The 23,119-nt window shown below is 40.1% G+C and overlaps 1 protein-coding gene across 9 annotated transcripts in view; it reads left to right on the top strand.

Moving 5' to 3' along the window:
• hdac9b (histone deacetylase 9b) overlaps positions 1 to 23,119 on the top strand; it is a 39,942-nt gene that overhangs the window by 7,487 nt on the left and 9,336 nt on the right. For 4 of the 9 annotated variants that reach the window (XM_079640538.1, XM_079640539.1, XM_079640531.1 and 1 more), the window contains 4 exons: positions 18,641 to 18,882; positions 19,199 to 19,364; positions 20,473 to 20,596; positions 20,698 to 20,819. In XM_079640538.1, the coding sequence (XP_079496664.1) occupies positions 18,712 to 18,882; positions 19,199 to 19,364; positions 20,473 to 20,596; positions 20,698 to 20,819 (583 nt within the window). In that variant the 5' untranslated portion in view covers positions 18,641 to 18,711. Of the gene's footprint in view, positions 1 to 8,051; positions 8,104 to 10,857; positions 11,594 to 11,746; positions 11,881 to 18,640; positions 18,883 to 19,198; positions 19,365 to 20,472; positions 20,597 to 20,697; positions 20,820 to 23,119 lie in introns of those variants that run through there. The other 5 variants (XM_079640537.1, XM_079640535.1, XM_079640534.1 and 2 more) reach the window with 5 other exon arrangements.

Here is a 23,119-nt window from a genome sequence, read left to right on the forward strand (position 1 = left end):
CATCTGGACGATTTGTGCCTGTAAAATATTCTTAAGACTCCGCAGTCAGCTAATAACAGTGATGACATAAGAAGTGAGAGTGAGCTTGTTTTTCAAAGTGGAGAGAATACAATGCCTTCCCTTTTCTTCACAACTAAAGTGATGGAAGTGATGAATTACACTTTGTCACTGTGGGTTTATTTCCTGTGTTTGTGTGCCATCCTTGACTGACCGCGACAGTGTGAAAGCAGCCTTCATGTCACGCAGCACAAATTACAGTTCCAATAAAGAGAAATAATGTTGTGTTGTTTTGTTCCTGGTGACGTAAAGTATGACATGACAGGATGATTGAGCCATTCTTCTACCTAAAATGGGCACAAAGTAATTGTAGGAAAAATAAAGCTGTGTTTTTGGGTGTGTGGGTGTGTGGGTGTGTACAGTGCAAGGGTGTCTGTGTACAGGTGTGCCAGCGTAACCATATGTTAGAACAGAAATAGATTGACAGTCACGTGGTAGAATAGCAGTATGCTTTGTGAAGGATCTATGTGTGTTTCTAGTATTCAAATACTATTTTATAATAGATTCTCCTTTCTTATTCGGCCAAAGTGTCATGGTTACTATTTTTACCTCTCAGGTATTGGCATGAATGACGCACTGTGGTATGTTCTTATTAAAAACCCGAATAAATAATTTCTTCCCTAAAATAAAGATTATGTTAATTTTATTTGACATTTATCACAGAACATGTCATAATACATTAATAGCGTATGATGAATCTCACACTGACACAAAGGCCACATTTGTTAAAGGCACAGCAGAATTTCATTGCATTTCCCCCAGAATACATCAATAACTTTATTATACGTCACCAGTTTATAGCTGTTTTAAGTATTGTATTTGGCAAAAAAGTATTAGATAGTGAAATCATTATTAAGAAGAGGCTATGTTTTTACCAGACCTTACAGCTCACAGTGAATGCATTTTGTCTAATGTCATGACTCTTTTACAACAGATCATCTGATGTTGCTTTATAATTGAATGAGTCTGTTAAGCCCACAGAGTTATACTGTAAGACATTATGGGACATTAATAAGAGCCCCAGAACTCATAATAGTCTACATACAGTATCATGTCAAACTGTGTAGAAACACAGCAATTACCGGGAAATATATGATGCCCAAAAGACTCATAACACCAAACACATAATGTATTATAGCCTGTTGTGAAATGTTCTGATGCAGCTAGGATGTAGTACTGTTTGTAATATTCTCATTTTGCAAGCAGAAAGAGCCATATTTAAATAAGCCATGAGCATGGAGCATTGCAAAGTATTTGTTAAGAAGGATGCCCTTGTGATGCCTCTATAGGTAAGTGTTAATTAATCGGCAGAAAAACAATCGGCACTGCTTTGTTAGTCATACAATCATTAAAGTCGGAACATGTTTTCAGCCTCTCAAATTTCAAGTTTTTTATTTTAGAGGTTTTATATCCTACAAAACGGAAAATCTTTGGATCATTGGACTGACCAAAAACCAGACCCTTAAAAGACATCCCCTTAAATCCCCTAGAAACGTTTTACTATTATCTGAGATTGTATAGACCTGAATAGATGAATCCCAACAAATAATCTGCAATCTACAATATTTGTCAGGTGCAGCCCTATATTTGTGTAACTCTTTATGATCCAAAATACAAAAAAAACCAGCTTTGGTTACTGTTACCAAGCACCTAGTCCGTGTCTGCATAATGTGTTCTTAGCTGGATTTCACACTTGTTAATAAGCTCTCATTCTATCTATCATTTCACATGAAAAATGACAGATGAATAATAATTATATAATTTCACCGTTCGTTGCAATAACAGAAACACTTCCAAAATGCTCAAAATCACACATTGAGAAGTGAGATGTGTTATTTGAACGTATTTCTCATGCTATGTTTCTCAGCTTCATATTCATGCTTGTTGACACCCTTAAACAATTTTTTGTGTGGTCGACGATCTATTATTGGCTCTGGCTGTAAGTGTTTTCTGTTCCATAACAGGATGAATCCCCAACATGGCCTAGGTTACCAGGCAACAGTGTACACTCCACTGCTTGGTTATAATTTTCTTTGTATAGTTATGATGCTTAATAGTAAGTGACTGCATGGCAGACGGCCAGAATGATCTAGTGTTAGCAGAACCCGTAGAGCCTGATGTATGTCAGGAGGCGTAGAGCAGGCTATATTTGGCTGCTATGTTCCCTTCAAAGAGGCAAGTTTGAGGTCTGGACTTGACATTTCTCTTAGACTGGAAAAAATGGGTTTAGGTCAGTGAGTTTTAAGCAGGAGGGAGGGGTGTTGTTGATGCCCAGAGGAAGGTGATCTCTGCTCTGCAGTGGTTCATTGTTTTGTGCTCCTCATCGGAACAGTATGGAAGCTTAAATAACATTATAAAACTAGCAATTACATGTGTTGAAAGTTTGAAACACAAAACTGTCTTACATAAAAGGCTGTCAGGACAACAGATTTACTGTAATACACACAGGATATCAATCAATCAATCAATCAATGTTTATTTATATAGCCCAATATCACAAATGTTACATTTGTCTCAGTGGACTTCACAGTTTGTACAGAATATCAGTATGACAGTAGAAGTATGATATAAGAACAACATGTCACTGTCAGGATAAAGCTTTGTTCATTATGTCTTCTAATAAGTCAATAATCTAATTTCTAACCCCTTTAGGCAAATATATAAATATTGGAGATGCCAGGTTAAGACATTAACACGACAGGAGTACAATAGCAGTTTGGTGTCGGATCAGTTTCTGCCTTGGACTCATTGTTGAGAAATTACCGTCCTACTTCATAATGCTATTTTTGAATCCACTTGAAGCCTCTAAACTAACTGAACATTTGCATGTTTGGCAAACCCTATCGCAGACGCTTTCTTCCTCCACTGCAATATAAATAATATAATGTCATACTTTATATTGTATCAAAGTTCTGTTTTTGATTAGTCTCTTCTGTGTGTTGTATGGGTTTTGAGGTAAAACAGGAAAGTGCAAAGTGCAGTTCTTGGCTTCATATGACTGTGTTGTCATGAACAAATGATGGAGAGTCATGTTTGCACCTTTTATTTATTCTGCTGTTCTTGGCTGTACAGTGGACATTGTGCAGACAATCTGAACGTAGCCCTGGTGACACAAAACTATTCTGACAATGATGTTTTTTCTCACTCACACTCTCTGTGTTGGTTGTCTCTGTTCTAATTTTTGCCGTCACTATTAATCAACAGCAACGCTAATGAAGGCAGTTGAATTGCAGACAACATTTGAATCAATCCTTAAACCCAGCTGATAGTGTATTTTCTCCAGCTCTGCTGCAGGGTGAAACAGTCAAGAGGTGATCTCATGGTGCAGATAGGGGCAGGAACTGTGAGGGAATAGATGAGTAGGTAGTTGTATGTGTGAGGAATATTTTTCTCTTTATATAGCCAAGATAGTAGGGGGAGAGCAGGAGCCCGGAGGGGGGGGATCTGGCTCCTGTTGTAGCAGAGACTCAGAGCCTGGTGTTCTCAGTGAAGTTCATCCAGCTCCACTGCAGACCCCACGGGCTCTCTGGGGGGACGTACCTCCATTTGTTTTCACTTCCTGTCCAAATGGAGTTGAAGATATTAATCATTCATGTCTTTTAGAGGCCTTTTGTGTACATGAAAAATGGGAAGCTTTAAGGCTCCTGCTTCGCGGATTCAAGTTAGATTAATATTCTTTTGACTAAAGAGACCTGTTTATAGTGATTTTCAAAGTAGTACTTTACCTCCCATTTTTTAAAGGCTTGATATTTGTTGCAGATTATCTTTACTTGAAATGTATGTATTATCTATTTATACTAATCTGATTATCTGCTTGTCAGTGTGCCTATTGCCAGGGACCATGAAGAGTCCCTCTGCCCCCTAACTCCTGGACCGTCAAATCTGCAGGGTGAAATCAGTGAAGGTGATAAATGAGCTGTGCTTCAGAGTTGGTATGCCCATCCTGACAGGAAGATTGTCACTTAACTATCAAAGGGTGGGGCCATTTCCCTTAATGGCAGAAACAGACTCTGCATTTCACAGGCCCATTAGTTGTCACTCTATGCCATCCCATCATCCTCTGGAACCCTGACAGCCCTGGCATGCGTCATACAAAACATCTCTTTGTTGTTACTTTCATCTGTGGGTACCTGCCACCTCTCTCAGCCCATCCTGTGAGTTATGGGACGGCAGGAGGTCATGGCTGCAACCCTTCCCCGCTTTGCGTGAAATTTGCAGAACAAACGGATCTAGGAATTACACAGAGATTGGACACGCTGTCTGGATATCTAAGAGCAGAGCCCTCATAAAGGTCTCCGTGGCCAAATAGGTGTGAAAGGGTTGCCAGTCCAGCTGTTACCAAAAGAAAAATAAATGCCTTAGAACATTCCTTACATTCTCCCTATTCGCTTGAGTGGCATTAGCTTAGCACTGTGCTGACAAAATGTAATGTTTCCAAAAAGCAAAAAAAAGATAATCATCAGGAAAAGGAAGTTTCAATATTGCCCTTTAGATTTATTGAAAAGCTCAGAATAACATCCATTAATAATTGTTTTATCAGTGTTCAGAACAAATAATTAACATGCTAGGATACCTGGAGTTTTTATTCTCATGTATCCGCTCTGATTTTCTCTTTTGATAGTAGGAGCTTTTATGGTCCATCCATGTTTTTATCATTTATTTTGACTGTTTTTCACACACATCTTTGAGGAGATCTCACAGCTGGAACAGTCTTTCTTTTTTTCCTGGTCCTATGCCAAAGCTTGTTAGGCCCTCAGTTTGGTTACTGGATCCGAGATGAAAGGCAGAGGTCAGGAACGCCACTCCCAAGCACAGCATGGTGACATTGCTATGTGGAATTGTGTGCATGTGTTTTATAGCTTGTCTGTGCGTATGATGTTATTTGCAGAGTGAATGTCTTGATTTGTATTTAATAGTATCTGTGCTTCTTGGAGCTTTCCCCGGAGTTTGCTATGTAAAGTTCAAGTAATATCTCTAGCATTTCTACCCTTTCCCGGTTTTTCCTTTTATGTCCCTGTTCTTATCCACCTCCAGGGTGCACTGTTGCTGAAGGATCCGCCAGGGGTTTTACCCCAGCTGCCCAGTGTCCCACAATTAAAAGTCCGGATTCCTTTCTGATTGATTGTGAAAACAAAAAGATAGATAAGGAATTTGTAACATCTTTATTTCAACAGCCAATGCAATGACCTAAACCACATACAATATCATTGTGTCAGTGGTATAAAAAGTAGTTCAACAAATCCAAAATGTGGAGAGACATGGACATTCCCATTGAGTCCAAAACGAGCAATACCAGAGACCAAATACCACAAAAGAAATGTAATAATTGATAATTGAAGCGACTGTAGCACTTATTTTGTTTTCCCACCAAACAAAGAGAAGACCCCTGAACCATGCTTTCAGGGAGAAAGGAAATCGGGAGCGGTTTGACTTGTTTAGGCACTCTCAAAGGACCTACAAAAGTGGAACATTGTCTTTACAACATACTTGGGAAAAATAAACCAGTAACTTCCACTGCATGACATTATGATAGCAAGCTGATTATGGTGTATTTGTAACCATGGTGGGAAATGTATATGAATGTTAAACTCAAGGTCACCCTAGCGTAGTGTTTAAAAATACATCTGGAGCCCCCCCCAGATTCATGCATATGGAGCAGGCTAGACATTAAGGTTGCACCAGAGGTGGCCGGTGCACTGTGGGACATTTCCCGGTTCGCATAGCACTACCTTAATAATCAGAGGAAGAGCTATTTTTCAGAGGCATTGTTGCGACTAAGACCTTTGAGACACCACAGGAGGTGGGTACAGTGACTGTGCTGTGGTCAAGTAAAGAAGTGGTGGCGTAGGTGGAAGCGGCTCGGACAATAAGCGACAGCCCACCCTTCCCATAGTAAACTGGGTTTCCTTTTGACCTTTTTTAGATGGACCATTAAAACCCATGAATGAAGTTTAGCTGTAGTCTTTAGAAGTCATTGACAAATTCAGAACAACATTCAAACAGTAAGAATAACCTATTAAACAACTACAGACTTTTGTTATTTTGTTGGGTTATTGCCTGTGCCTAACATATTTAGGTCACTGAAGTGAGATTTGTCCCTTTAAAAGGAAATCTGGAACTTGGGTGAAAACAGCTTGTACTTTTTTGTGACGGAAATAACAATTGTGGTACTTTGCCAAAGGACAAACAAGCCACTTAGAATCTCTTTTTCTTGTAATAACATATTGGTAATACCAAGAATATATATTTTGATATCGTATTAAGATAATAGCTCCAATGCACTTGGGAGTGATGATGCTATGATTATCCACTCATAAATGAGACTTGCGGGATGTGTACTGGAAGGATGCCTCTGAACAGAGAACCTTTGTTTTTATGAATCCCTCAGGGATTGTCTAAAGTCAGTTAAGCTAGACTGGATTCCCTCAACATCACATGTGTCTGTTTGGGCCTCTATGTTTGTATGATACAGATGAGGCATATGACTCCTGCTGGCATTTCAATGATGTAGGTCTAGGAGACACTGATACAATGATTCTGCACACTGTTTTCAGGCAGAAAGGTTTCCCCTGAATCCTGCGTCATGTTCATTGGTAAATTCACTAAAATGTCAGATGACACAAAGAATGATCTTTCAAAGGCAGTAATCAATGCTAAGCCCTTTGGTGTTATAATATCATTAGAGGATCAATAGTTGTGTGTTGCTTTGAGAGAAGGTACTGGGCAAGGGGGACAAAGGGGAACATGACGTGGGTTTGACATCATTGAATGTAGGGTGGAAGTTGTACACCAACAACATGGTCAATTTGACATAAACAGTGGATCAATGGTTTCCAACAGAGATGAGCACATTGATCAGTAAAAATACTGAGAGCTGCCCTCTGTTTCCAGTGTGCCTTTGTGCTCCATATCTATATTTAGAACACGTATAGCAGCAGATGAAGGCATGCCATCAGGGATATATTCAAAGTTAGAAAGTAAACTGACTCAAGGTCAGTGAACAATAAATAGCTTTGAAATTCTTCTTAAACTCCATTATGGCTCAGTCTAAACCCAACCCTCTCTCACACTGCAGAAGGTTCACAGCAGATAAATGAACAGATTTTATGAAAGAGTTTTTTTTACTTTTAAGGGTATACACTATACAGTATGTTGATTCATCTCTCTCTTTTAATAGCACCATCTCTATCTTTTTTTTATGCTGGGTATCTCTTACAAGAGAAACACATAAGGCTGCATGTCAACGAGTTCCATCTAAATGTGGGAGAAGCTGAATTGCAAAACTTTTTGGGCAATGTTTCAAGAGTAAGTACCAAACCCGACTGCCTTTAAATGCTTTTTCGTGTTATTTGATCCAACCTGTTAAGTGCATTCTATATCACCCTGAAAGTCTGACAGGAAATACCGCAGGACGCCAGACAGAGTAACCCAATAAAAGCAAAAGCGCCCAAATCATTAGTGGGGAAACACGCTCACATAACACATCCAGATGTACAGGCTAATTAGATTTGACCATCAAATCAACAGTTGTAGGGCCTTTGTGCTTTTATGAGACTGACCGCAAGGTAAAGGGAAAATGGACCGTTTGAAGTGACAAAACCTTACCCATGGCTTTTAGCAGGTAGAATGACTGGGCTGGGATGTGAATAGAGCATGTTGTACTCTGCATGCAGAGACTGGGAGCCATGGCCTCACTCCCTGAAGTGATGCTGGAGCTTCTCCACAGTTGGCAATGATGACTCATCAGGGGATGATGTAAATAAGATGGCTTGCATGGAGGTAATTGGTGTGGAGAGGTAATTTCCCTCGCGTACCAGGGCTGCCCCTAGAGTTTCAGGGGTGGCCACAAGAGAAAAAGTAACTAAAGGGGCGGCATGGTTACGTCAGAAGCTGCTGTTAGTCTGCGGCCCCTCTCTTGGGAGAAACATCCCCTCTGACTGGAGAACTCGGCACCTGACAAGGATAACTTCCGCCAAAGTCCTCCCAGGGCGCGTGATGAAACTCCACATATGCAGGAAGAAAAGCAACAGGCCGGAAGACAGAGAGGTGGATAAAACTAACCAGATTGAAACAGATTGAAGAAGTAGAGGACACAGAGAGCACATATCTACATTTCCAAGCCGGATCATATTAGTTATAAGGAGCACTGTTTGTCCTCCCCTCATATCGGTTACAACACTTAAGTTCAGCTCCCTTCCTACTCCAGTCTGCCTCCCTGCTGGGTTTCATCATGCACAGTGTGTCACAAGGCAGCAGTGCTATGGTGATTACGCCAAAGAACTTGGGAGTTGATTTGGAACTGGCACAGTAATTGTGGTATTGCGAGGCTTCTTTGGTTGGAAAAAAAAAAAAAGACTGCAAGGTATGACCACAGTTTCTTGAAATAGAGCGGAAATAGTCTTAAAACCATGGCAGGAATTATTTTTTTGTTTCCTTTCTAGTCCTAGTAGATCATTTTAATTGGCTAAATTAAAATAAATAACATGTTGTGTGTGATGTGTGTGTGCATTCATGCGTGTGTGTGTGTTAACTGACATCTATGATGGCCTTTTATTTAAATTTGGAAAGTACTTAACTGGTCTGGCCCACTTGTTCCCTCATCTCTAATATCCCCCACTCTATGTCAATGTTCTGATGTCAAAACATACACACAAGCACACACACGGACACTCATACACACGGACACTCACACACACACAGCCACACACTAATTTTGTGTTTGATAGGAGGGAGGTGACAGACAGTGGAGCCCATGCCCTGGAGAGCAGAGCGAAGTGGCTCTCCAGCAGGGACTCTGACGTTCACACTTAAATGCTTTAATAGGACTTAAGTAGACAAAGGCCGCTAGTGACGCAGTAGGAGCTATAATGGGCTTGCCACATTGCAGGTTTACTGGACCCTGCCTATTGGACAAAGCTATTTCAATCCTACAAATCCTCATCAGCCTCAGGAAGCTAGTTTTAAATAAAAAGTGTAGGTTAATCGCTGCTAACATGTCCCAGTGAAATGCCTTTTTTTGTTTAAGGAGCAATAGGCCAGGTTGACCAAGGCTGCTTTCCGGGAACTAATTATTCAATTACAAGTGCAGAGAAATTCATTTGATTTCCTTCACGTCTGACTTGACTAAAGAGTGCACAATTATATGTATATTGTGGAGAACATGATATGAATAGATGAATATATCATCATCATCAGTCATAATACATACATTTACTAGAGCATAATAGTATTTATATTGTGTAATCGCAGAAATTCCCAGTAACAGGAACATTGAAAAAATATTTTTAACTTTTCATTTTGGGAAAAAAAAACATTAACGTGTAATTGTTTTCGTGTGACGGAGATGCTTCCTCATTTGATCAATACTGCCTTAACCTATGTTCAGGTCAGCCAAGAGGATACTGTGACAGATGGAGCTCTCGGTCTTTAGCCGTCATCACTTGAAAGCTTGTTATCTCTCACACCATCTTATCCAAATTGACTGCTAAAACTAATTCACGAAGATCCGCAGTTTGCTAAATCTGTTCTACAAAAATGTGTCACTAAGAGGAAGTTGAAGTTATTATTTATTGATACATTTGCCACAATGTTTTATGTCTTTGTTGAGAAATTAGCTCTTAGCTTGTAGAGTAGGCAACGATTAAATAATTATCTAAAGTTTTGATGTAAAAGGGAAGTAGTAATGAAACAAAACGAAGCTCCTTGTTTTTCTGTTTATGAATAATCAAGTAGTACAACATCATATACTATCTTCAGAGTTGTTTTATGTCTGGGGCGAGCCTGTAAGCTGTGCATTTCCTTCTTGGCTTCTTGGTTGTGTTGTGATAAAAGGATCGGGGGGTTAAATGTTTGTCCAGCTGAAACAACACAGTAAAACTCCTTCTCTGTGTCTCTGTAGCCTAGTCGTCAGAGCTCAGGAACTAAAAATAGCCGTGCTGGCTCCACGCCCCTGGCTGGGGGACAGGTCAAATTATGAAGGAAGATGAAAAATTTAAAGGCACAGGCTACTTGGCCACAAACCCAGCCCTGCATCAGTGGTCAGATAGAACATTTGACTTGACTTTTATGGGTGAGTCAGATTATATTAACTACAGAGCTTGGCCAGTTTGGGATGTAATATTAATTGAAAAAGTCCTACTTCATTGCTATATGGTTCCTAGAATTCAGTATGCATGGTCTTTCAAATGTATATTTTTACTAGTGTTTTATTTGTCATTTTGGAAATCCCTGCTTTACACAATTTTTTTCATTGGAAATTAGATGTGTTATCCTGGAGAGGTGGTCTTGACACAGTTTGAGGTTTACGTAATTGCTATCAAGCTGTTATGGCATCTTAGTTGGCTTCCTTGGCTATCTGAAAGCATGCTTCCTGAGTAGCAGTACTGCCCTGGATACACACTGAACCTACATACACACCGAGCTATGGCAATGAGGTTATACTCAGAGTTAAATGAACACCGTGTTTATGTGGTGTCTTACTTGATTTAACACATCTTGTTAGCTTAACTCTAATGCATGTGTGTTTGTTTATACCATCATCCTTTTGTTGAACTGTTAGCATTCGCCAAAACAATTTCAATCCACTATATATTATGTTTAGTGTACCATATTAGAGACAAACCCTTGACATAACATACTGCACAGATATGAACTTCATGTGTCTCTTTTAGCACAAGGTAGAAATGGATCATTCCACCCTTGTACCTGCGAGAACAAAAATGAAGACATAAATAGAGTGAGTGAGAGAGACTGGTTCGACAAATCAAAAAAAGAGGAATAGGAGAGAGAGGAATCAAGCCTCCATCTGCAGAGAGGGAGTCAGGAGACATGCCTTCTGGCAGGAGCAGAAGAAGACAGCTGTGTTTGGTGTGGTATTTTTAAACGCATCAATGCTGCTCCAATCCCTGCGCCTCGCCTGACCTATTTTTAGCCAGGGCTGGCCATTGTTCTATTTCTGTCACCTGTGGGCCACGCAGTTGTTGATTCACATGCAAATGAAGCTTGCTCCCTCCCTGGCTTGCATTACTGCCTCAGCGAGGTGCTCAGTGCACACTACACAGCTTTCCTAGCAACCCAGCAACCCAGCTTTACATTTTTCTCTGCTCAGACACTTCACTGAGGAGAGAAAAAAGAGAGAAATAGACAGAGATTCAGATAAGAAAAAAGAAAAGCTGGACTGGGCATCTTCTCCTATTGCCTTGTTAGTGTTTGGACCAGATTGAAGCAGGCACCAGGAGAGTGGCAGCCCTGCAGAGATAGTGTGCAGTGTGTGTTGTTGCGCCACAGTGAGAGTGTTTTATCAGAGGAGGAGGCAGAGGAAGGGAGAGAGTTGCCTGTTGTCGTGGTCTCTCCCCTGAGTGGCTAAGGGGTGGCTCTTGGTGACAGGAAACGCAAGGCTTGCAATGAGACCTGAGCGCTGAGTGGAGTATGCTGCAGACGATTTACGAGGGCGAGTCAAGTTTCTCCACAACAGAAAGCCGCGTTGGAAACCAGCAGTTCCCCAACCAGAGCAAGATGCACAACGTGAACAACTCAGGTGATCACACAGCCCGGCGTTTCATCTCCTTTTGAGGAATCTCAGTTTTTACCCTTTATCCTATCCTATTTTTTCCCCTCTTTTCATTCCACTCTGCCTTTCCTCTACCTCTTCCTACTCTCCGCTATTTTAAATCGTGCATCTCTTGCACAGAATTACTCTCTCTCCCTCTCTCGCGTACTCTCAACTCTTTGCGCTCAGCCAGTCTCTCATTCTGTGTGAAAAGAGAGCTCACAGCTTCTCAGCACAGCAACGTGGTAGGATCAGGCACTTCCTTCTGAATCAAGGTATTTGCTCTTGTGTGTGATTGTAAATGCAGCTTTATGATTTTTCATTCTCATTTGGATTGTTACCTCAATCTGTGTTTAAAGATGTCTTGAAGAAGAGTTTAAAAGTTTGGTATATCTTGATATTTGTAAGATTAATGGAGTGTTGTTTTTATCCTCAAATAAGTAACTGTGTTAACATTATTCCCATGGTCTAGTAGTTGCCTGAAATGAGTCACTCTAAACATGAAAGGGATGTTGTGTTTTTGCGAGCTTCCGTGTCAGCGTGTACTTTTCAGGGAACAGGAAAAACTGTGACAGAAATACCAAAGGGACAACTGAAAGATTTCTCTCAGGATATTTACCACAGCAATTATGGTTCTATTTTTGACTTGGGAATTGAATTGAAGAGGACATGGCTGACATCAGTATGAGTAACATCTATTCACTGTATTGAGTCAAGATGAGTCACACCTTTTCAGCAAGTAGCTATTGATAAAATGTGAAAATTGTCTCTTCAGGGTGGAAACATTGTTCTCTATAAAGACATTGTCTTGTGGGTGACTGAGAAGGGTGTTTATTGAGAAATTACAGATTGAGTCATGTGATTGCTTCACTTACTGAAAAAAAGCCAACAGCAGAGGGTGTCATGATGTCGAGTAATTCAAACTAATTGTGCATTTAGAAGCTTCACATTGACTGTTGCCTGAGCATTTTTGGTGTAAAAGCTAAATAAAAAAAGAACACATTTGAAAGAAACACACCCCTAAGTCTGACTCGAGGCAAGCAAAACATTCAGAGGCAGTGAACTGAACGTGATGAGATTTGAAAATAAGATGGGAGAGGTGACAGGGAGATGGCAAATTCCATGTCTGTCAATAGAGCAGGTTATTTGACTATCAGGCTCCAGGAGAAGGGATTTCTTCTTCTTCTGCTTTAACGGCCTGTGAGCCAAACAACAGATATACTGAGCGCCTGAATTCGGGCTTCTTGCTTATTCTGTGGGTCAGCTATTCTTAGGTGAGTTATTTTCAGCTTATGGCATTAGCCTGCTAAGATTAGGCGTCTGTGCGTTATCATTCCATCTCGGCATGCTCCTAATATAACAGTGGTTTGGAACAGATATTTATAGAGAATTTTGTCATTTGCCTGTTTAATTAGTTCTTTCTATTTTATAGTAAATCACTTGACGGTGACTAACATTATCTGTTTAAAAAAGCTGCTCTAGGATGCCTTTGTATGAGTTGAATGGATGTCATGTGAGTTGTTGATAGGGCAGACATAGTCCCTTTAAAACAGTCCCAGGGGTGGGTTTATTATGTGCAGTGTGTTAATTTTAGGATAGGAATCTATTATCATGATTATTGTTGGTGAAGAGATCCTTATGTCACCAAATCATTTATTTGTGAATTGTTTTCTAAAGCAAACTTCTTTACATTTTGTATGATACCCTACCTCTCCGTCGTTGAACATTAAAATGAAGGGCAAAATCCTATTTGTATTTATGTTAATGTGAGTAAAATCAGAGTTCTGACAAAAACGGTCCTCAGATGGCCACTCAAACAATGGAAATTAATTAGTTTCCCTTGAGTGCTAAATATTATGCAAAATGTCATGCAAGCTCTCTTCAAAAGAGACCTTTCAGATGAAAACAATGCTGCACCTTTCAAGTCCTCTCCTCTGTATCCTGTACCCATTCAGGTTGCCGCACTGCTCAGCACTCAAGAGGCTGTGCAAAACAACCCAAATCAATATTGTGTTTCAGTATTGTTTAACATTTGCCCTTTATAAGAATTAAGTACTTTTGATTTTAAACCATAACTAACGATAAGGTTTACAGTCTGACAAATCAACGGATGTTTCTTTAACGTTTTGCATTTTTTTCCTGTTTGTTTCTAAAAAGCACAGTTTACAGCTCGTTTTTCTTTTATCAGGGATGCAAAGAGATGATTTCCCTCTGGGTTTAGTTTTCGCTGTAGCTCAATGCATTAAGGCGATTGAGTCTTTGTGATTGATTTATTCTGGATTTGATTGACTGAAGGATCTAGTGCCAATGCTGTTTTTGGATAATAGGGTAAAGATTTTGTAAAACATCTTCAAAGCAGGACTTCTTAAGTATCACATACAGTTTTTTCGTGTTTCTCCTTGTTGTAGCTTGAATTAATATAAAGTATGTCATTTTATGTGTTGTTGTTTTGTGAGATGATGGCAGGGCAGGAGACTCCTGGACTCCTGGGTCCCCTCAGCAAAAGGCCTGTGGTGGTTCAGCTCAGCCCTCTTTGTTAGCAGATAGCCTGCAAGCCGCAGCTCAGCTGCAAGGCCGAGCCTGAGTCTTAAAAATAAAGACCTGTTTCTTGCTTTAGACATGCCAGCTGCTCAAAATAACAAGGCACTTAATGAGAGATCCAGCGCCACATTGCAGTCCCAAGCATCAGCTTATTTTTGCACTCAAACATCTTCTGTATCTCTGGTTCTATTTATACTGTCAGACAGGGAATTTAGATCAGCAACCATCTCAAGTGCTCACTGAATGGATGCAACATACAACATGTTCAAAGTGTAAACACTGTGTGGACTGTTCTGTATATTGCCTTTTTATAAATGTCATGATGAAATATACACCGTATAAAGGTGATGATTCTTGGTCAGTATAACATTGGGTTAAGATGTTCTCAACATCTTTTATTATACACAGCTATGTGTTTCTCAAAAATGATGTGGCAATGTTTAGGACTGTTGTGGTAGTCTAAACTAGTAGTAGCCAAAAAGTTGTTGCAATTCAAATCTATGAAAAGGAGGTTACTTAGCTGTCACTACCTGCTGTAACCATATGTAACGTATTATTTACGTAAAAAAGAAAGACAAATATTTTATACTGAAACTACTGTCGAGGTGAATTGGCTCAGCAATCTGATTCATAACAATCTATTGTTTTTTTTTAAGTCTTGCAAGTGAAACTATTGACTCTATATCAACTCTAACATCAATATTATTACCAGTATAAGCATGATTGAAATAAGTTTGAATGTTTCTAGGTAAACTACATTTTTAAAAGTATATATGCAACTTGAATTGTTATTATTGAAAAAAAATGTAAAATGCGTTATCAATATTTTAAAAAATAAACAGTAAACCAGATAATCAACACTTTCCTCTCAACACTAGACAAAATGTGTTTGGTGTGCTAAAGCAACATTACGTTTGTTTTCCTTCTGGAGAAATTCTGAATATTTTTAGCCTTATTCAGTGGCAGAAACTCTTAAAGGTGTAAGAATAGCTGCATTTATTATTCACTGCGGATGTTTACAATGGTAATACGTCTTTTCACACATTAGTTGTCAGTTTTTGTGCTAGAAAAAAAAAGATTACATTGAAAGGTGAAAACATGAGCCTGCTTAATGACTTTTGTTAATAATGTTTTACTATAGGCTACATATCTCTTTATTTTAGGCTTCTCACATGTAATACAAATGTCACTGGCGATGTGTGTCTACTCTCTCTCCGGGGTGGGAAGCCTGCTAATGTGGCCTGAGGCAAAAAAAGACAGCCATCCAACATCTCAAATTAAGGCTGTGATTGTCACCCTAACCACCACCAAGACTAATGAGAGGCAGATCGGTTATAGAAATAAACACGTTGGGGACACTGGCGGTGCGACGCTGCAGTGGGAGTGTGGTCACAGGCTATGAGTCACCCTATCCCCCCTTGGCAGGCCCTCCACAGGGAGGAATTTGGGCATGGGGCAGGGTGCTTGTCGCTCCCTTGTGCTAAAAACAAATTTGGGACCTGTCATTCATAAATCTGTTGTTTACCAGTGCCTCAAGAAAAGTCTGTGTACTTTCCACCAACCAACCCACTTTCACCCGGAAAAAAATCCTATCAAGAATCCTGATCGCCAATGGCACCATCGGACCACTGAACCAGAAGTGGCAGGCCCATTTCGGCGAGTGATCCTTTAAAAGTACCCCAAAGTTACATAAATGCAACACTGCGCTTTTATTTTTGCCCGTGTTAAATCAAGCAAGCGGCCTCGCAACTGTGACAGTCTTTCGCACATTGTCTATATTAAGACCCTGCTCAGAAAAGCATTTATATTTAGCCCTAGTTACTGGTGGTTCCGTATTCTCCTCTGCCTCAGGAGTATTTTCGTAATAAAGAAACGGCAGATTTCAGTTTCGGGTAGTTTCAGGGTTTATTTGACTATTTGAATATGTTGGCTATAAATGTGTGCCTGTGCTATAAATGTGGATGAGTAATGTTCGCAGAGACATGTTTTAACCTTTTTTTCTCTTTCGATCAGTACATAGAATAATGTCAATCATGAGGAATGTAAGTTATACATTATTCATTAGGTAGAGGCTTCAGCATAGCTCTAACAATGCCTATAACTTTAGGACCTTATTATGTTCTCTCAACATTGTCATTCCAGTGTTATTTTTGTCGACAGACAGTGGACAAGAGTAGAACAGGCACATGATGCTGTTGTGGTTTCCTCAAGGGCCATTTTATATAGCCTCGGATATAAAAGGTGGCTCTAGCTTTCAAACTCCCCCCCCTCCCCCCCCTACTCCAACTACTCCCCCTTCCTCCTGTTCAATCACTGTCTGAGACTGAGATGGAGGCTCAACTTGAAACAGTATGATGATCAAAGATCCTTAATGCCAGTCACACTGTGGGAACAGAATGAAATATGAGATTAATTAGATATCTCTTTGGCGAATACTCCGTGGCAGCAGGTGTTTTTTGTTGCTATATTTAGGTCCATTAGGCAAAAGTAGCACCAGGGCTGTCTAACTCTCTGAGCCCTTCAATGGTTCACAGGTTCTCATCTGCTCCTGGAACAACCCCCGCTACAGCTGAGTCCTTTGTGAAGTTCTTACAAGCTAAGATTAATAATCCCTGTCAGGAGAGACGGGTCTGTTCTACAGGTGCCTGTTCTCTGCGCCTGCCCTCCTCTGTCTTTTCACAGGAGCTGTTTTTAGAACACAAAAGAAAAATTACAGTGCGGGAGTCCCCTCTAGCTGTCTTCACTCTTTGAACATGTTTCAAGACAAGTTATCACTTAGCCATTGAATTGCTGCAGAGTGTGTGTTTGCGTGTAGGTGTGTGGGTGTGGGTTTCTAAATGCTTTTCCTGTGTCTCTCAGCTGGGGACTCCTTCCTTATATAAGAGCTGAAAGGCTGATATAGTCAACATGTCACATTGCCACTGTAGGCAGGAGATGACATGCAGTGAGACTCGATATCTGCAGGATGGGGAGACATAATTACGTAGACAGCGTTGCCATGGCAGCGGCAAGTTAGGGTGGTGGATACTAGGGTGTGGGGGTTGTCACAGACCAGGATTGCGCCACTTGCTTTTATGTTTCTATTTATAATCATCACCGCCGCCGCATACACATGGAATGGTGGCAATGAAAAACAGGCTACATGACAAAACAAATGGACGCCAGTGAGATTCACAGCATCAGTGAACAGGAGGCATTGGTTCCTAATTGATGGCTACTGTAGGCTGACACTTCTGTTTTAGGAAGGTTTAAACTCCTTTTTATTGGTATTTCATTATGAGGATAAATGCATCACAGGCACAAGGTTATTTATGTGATCATATAAATTGTAACATGTTACACAGAACAGGTGGTATAGTAACGTTGCTTGTACAGTATGTGTTCCCTCAAATGTGACCCTAGGATTACAGCCATGAACACTCTCAATAAATCTCCCTCCAGCCACTGGAATTTTAAGTAGCTTTGAATATTTCTCTGGTCTTAAAATGGAAAATACATTATACAGTCTGAACAATGCATACCCTTCCTTGAATGTCACATCATGATCAGCATTACTAACAGGCCATTTTGACATTTTTATTCCATTTCTGATCTAATAAAGGTCTAAATACATCCTTTTATGTCTGAAATGGTTTGAAGATGTCATTCTGTTTAAAGAAAAGCATTTCTTACTGAAGCAAGAATTTGACTACATGCAACAGTGTGAATGAAAACAAAGGTATAGAAGATAAAGAAAGATACTGTACAATCACTAATCATCCTCAGTGGAATAGAGAGATGAAGTAGCCCTGTCTCCTCTGTTCTTAACTGGCGATCGATTTTCTCGGTGGAACAACCTATATATAGAGCTTGGAGACCAAAGGGATGCCCTCTCACTTTGTATCTGGCAATTACTTATAATGGAGGTAGTCTTCAAAGACAAAGGCAGTTCTTACGGATGCACAAACATTGCAACTCAAGAACAGAGATGGAAAGATCACAGGAACGTGAATTCACAAATGTATGCGTGTTCCAGGCTCAAAACGACTTTAACTTATTTTTGTTAACAAGGGATCTGTATGATGTTCTAGCAGAGAAGGGGAGAAGGAGTCCCTTTTATTTATTTATTTATCAAACACTGGGAAGATAGGATTTATGTAAATACTTGAAATGACTACTTTAACATTTCGTGCCAAATGTCCATTGAGTCTGTTATACAGCTGCTCCCAGTAGACTATGCTGGCGGATGTGATCCCATGTTTGTTTATAGGAACTTTTATAATTGCAGGTTTGTGAGGACCACGAGAAAAAAAAGCTGCTCCTCATTTCCTACCCTTTTTCTAATTCTTTTTATTTTTTTAACTCCATGTCTCTTATTTTAGAATCCTATTTCTTTCTTCCCTCCTAAACTCTGAACAACACTATTTGTTCAAAAGCAATGTACACATATCTTAAGAAGAAATGTAGGGATTGACGAATGTCTTTTTCTCTCCTCTTTCTCTCTGCGGGCCACAGTGGACATTAAGCCGGACCTGCCCTTGGCTGTGGAGTCTTTATCTCCGTTGGACCTGCGTACAGATCTGAGGATGCTGGGCTCAGGCTCGGACCCAGGACTGTGGGAGAGGCAGCTGCAGCAAGAACTGCTCCTCATTCAGAAGCAGCAGCAGATCCAGAAGCAGCTACTAATCACAGAGTTCCAGAAGCAGCATGAGAAGTTGACCCGTCAGCACCAGGCTCAGCTCCAGGAGCACCTCAAGGTCAGCATTGCACTGAGCAGTTATATGGAGGACAGCGCAGCAGTGTGCAAAACAACAGAGCACAACACACAGCATGGCATAGTGCAGATCAGTAGAAAACATTATAGCCCAGGACAACATTACAGAGTGCAGAGAAGAAGAAACAACTGAGCACAGCAAGACAGGGTGTTGCACAATACATTACGGAACAGTGTGAGTTTTGTTTTCAAAGAATAGGAAAATAGAAACTGAGGAAGCTCACATAAGCCATTGTCATTTCAAACGTATTTGTCAGTGTGTTCTCTTCATGCTGACTTGAGGCTTGCTTGTTTCTCAGCTCCAACACGAGCTCCAGGCCATGAAACAGCAGCAGGATCTTGCAGAGAAGGAGCGTCGTCTGGAGCAGCAGCAGCAGAGCCAGCAGGAGAAGGAGCAGGAGAGGCATCGGCGAGAGCAGCATGTTTCCAGCCTGATCCTCAGGGGCAAGGAGCGCTCCAGAGAGAGTAAGAGCTCGAAACCCGCCATCATCACCATCTCCTTAACATCAGGGGTGGAACAAGTTACTTTCAGAGCCCGAGGCAACACTCCGTCTTTCCAATAATTGAAGATGTTTTTAATGCGATATCTTAGATTTTAGACAAAGACAAATATGCATATAACAGCTGGATATGAATGCTTTCCTGTAGCTGTATAATATAGATCTCACAAGCTGATGATTATACATTCAGAACGATCTTAAAGTACTGTGAGTTAGTGTACAATGCTTTACCCTTTTAAAACAACCTCCTCTTACTTACCAGGAATAATGACATAATAATGTTCAGATTATATTCAGCACAGCAGTATAGCAGTAAGGTTACATTTTCACATATCATTCTCACTGCACGCATGCTATTCATAGGCAGGACCTGTTCTGATTTCTGTTCATGTTCCTGCTTAGAGGAGACACATTTTTTACAATATTCGCTATGCTAGAGGATGCCTGAAACAAGGCACATTACAAAACTCAAAATAATTTAGTCTCTATAGGTAAAAGTGAAATATCCAACAATATGATGATGATGATGACATGGTACTTAAACAGTACATGCAACGGATGACGTAAGGTCGTCCAGTGACATTTAAGATTAGCGTTTAGGAGAAAATGCTTTCAACAGAACGATGAAAATAGCTTCAGATATAGTATTTCATTTCTGCTTTTACCTTATAGCTAATAATAGACAAGATTTATGACTTTGTCATGTCAGGTAATTTGAAACTGTGACCTGCAACTATAACCCTCCCAACGGGAAAGAACATCTCTGCAGTATCCCTTTAGCAGCTTGAAACTAATATAATGCTCTAAGACCACTAGGGGGAGACCTTCCTTCATGAGTTGTTGCCGCTCAGGAAGATAATATAAACTCCATGTTAATTGAGATAAGAGAAATAAGAGAGCAAGAAAGCTGAATTATTGTAATTTAAATGGGATGGGTGAAAAAAGATGAGGGAACCGGTTAGAATAATGCTAAGCTTGATTTGAATGATTACATACCGTAGGGAATGTTATTTAATGAGCCATAGCCCCTAGGGTAACCCCAATTCTGTTGTTTCCACCTTTTGGTCTCACAGGCGCAGTGGCAAGTACTGAGGTGAAACAGAAACTCCAAGAGTTTCTGTTGAGCAAATCAGCAAAGGACCCTGGCAGCAATGGAGTCAATCCTTCTTTCATCCACCTCCAAAAACTCTGGTACACGTAAGTGTTTTCTGTTGTTTTATTCTGAGACAGTGTGATACAAATTCAGACTTTTAACTGTAATTCTATATCATACATCTGATGTATTCTTGTGTGATTAGGTCCTCTCACCACACATCACTCGACCAAAGCTCCCCCCCTCTGGGCGGCACATCCCCCACCTGCCATTATACTCTGCCATCCCACATGGAGAGCAAGGACGACTTCCCCTTGAGGAAGACAGGTTTGTTCATTTATGCACATACACACTGCACAGACATAAAAATGCAAATACACATATATACATACATCTACACAGACATAGATTTTTACGGGATTTCAGATTGTGTGTTTGTTTGTGTGTCTGTGTGTGTGTTAAGATGTTGCCTTATACAAGTTATTTTCAATTTTCTGCACTGGGTTATGAATACAGTGGGCGTCTTCTTGACCCTTGTCGATCAAGATGTCGGTGTGACCATGGAGTGTTTCCTGAGGTTGCTGATGACCTGCTAATAACATCAGTTAGGCTCATTATGACCCCAGCCCACCCCCCCCCCCCCCCCCCGCCCCCTCAGCCCTCCAGGGCTCAACACAAAACTTTTTTAAGTGGTGACGCATGCCAGAAAACTTAAACCTTTCCTTATTCCTATTTAGATTATTGTAAAACACACATGCAAAAACACAGTTTAATTGAATGTTTTCACTTCGCAAGTTACATAATTAGTCTAATTTGTACTGAAATGACCTTGCTTTTATTTAAAAGGAACTACATTTTTCCCTATGTTACAATAATAAACCAAGGTGCTAGACCTCTTTGAGCTGTTTAGTGAGTAATGGGAGAATTAAAGGGGATTAATTTCTCCTGAGTTATGGGCTTTAAAAGCTATTTTCAAAAGACACAGGTTCCCACCAAAAACAGCTCAGGTTTGTTGGTTTAAAGTTTGAGGAATCCTTTGGGGATGGTTGTATAAATAAGAATATTTTTTGCCTTTTGGTTTGCACGAGCACAAGCTAAAAAGCTTCATATTTCTGCAATGAGGTCACCAAATTACATTATCTTCTTTTCCCCTCTGTGTCTCTTTTAATTACATTGAAAACAATTATACTTGTTGAGTTATTTAACTGCAGGCCTGTCATGTTGCGTGTATACACAACTTAGAGATCAGGCAAAGGAATTATATCTTGTAGAGTCACTGCATGGCAAGAATAAACACTCATGTAAATGAAGGCTTTGAGAGGTTTTATTTATTGTAATCTCTTTGAATGTTATCATCTTCAGAACCGAGAATTGCCCCTTGTAAATACATATTTACATTTCTAGAACATGCGTATAGAGCCAAAAGGTAAAGAGTTGCCACACAAGTATAATAACTAGTTTTAGACAGTTTTCTTAAATAACAGAGAGAGGGTTTACGGACACATAGTTTGTCTTTTACTGTGAATACAAACAGGCAGGTTAAAACAAATAACTGGAAGGATACAATTTCAGTTAGAATATTTTCAACTTTTTATTCATGGTTGAATCATCTCCCGGTTGCTGTGCCTCTTTTGATAAAATTATTTCTTATTCTCCGGATTCCTGACTCTTTATGTAGTCATTTCCTGCTTAGGTCTTCCTCCCCCACTTCCTGTCTGTCTTTATTAAAGTCCTCTGAGAGCTTGGCACCCGAGGGGGACACACAAAGGTAGTGTTGTTCCCTGAGCCACTAGCTGTCACTGATAGCTGATTGGCAGGTGTTGCCGAGTTAAGACGGGCACAGCCAGGATGAACTTCGACAGGACTGTTTGTTTAAGCAAAGATAGCTCTCTCAAAACAAAGTGGAGATGACTCGAATGCTCCGCGATCGACTTCCTCACTGCTTTATTTGGCCGGAGGGCAACATTGGATTCAAAGGTCTCCTTAACCCATTTTAAGCACACTATTTAGGTACAGGTATAGACATAATAATCCGTAGAGACAACTGTGGTTCAGGAAGTCCTCTAAATATCCTATTAAAGGAACAATTTGTGCTTTGATCTCCACTTTTAGGCTTCCTATTCATAGTTATGTCATCCTTAAAAAACAAAAATAAGCTATAATGCCCTTGGCCTGTTCATAAACTAGTTTAAAGAACGTCACGTAATTATCTTGTTTACTTGGTGTATATCCTCTTCGTTTCACTTCTTTGTTTCCAGAGCCTAGAATAGACTGGACGGAGGGCACGCGATAGTCTGTGGCAAGAATAGTTTGCAGCTTAGCAGGAAGAAGTGAGACTCCCTCTCTGGTCCTGACCCAGTTACCAAATGTTTGCATTTAGCAGGTGCAGGAAATATTTACAAAAATAATCAAACAAACTTACATATCAGAAAGATTAAGTGTTAATTTACTATAAGAGATATTCAGTTCAATTACAACATGAATGTTATAGTAATCAATTACAGTGAATGAGAAAAAGTATTTAAAAGTTACTACACAACATGTTGGTCATTCTATTGCTTTGTTCAAATCGTAACTCAAGTTAGAAATACGTTTTTGAAAAGGTAATCACTGTTGAATGCTGTTGA

This window comes from Notothenia rossii (genome assembly GCF_949606895.1).
Source record: "Notothenia rossii genome assembly, chromosome: 7".
NCBI lineage: Eukaryota > Metazoa > Chordata > Actinopteri > Perciformes > Nototheniidae > Notothenia > Notothenia rossii.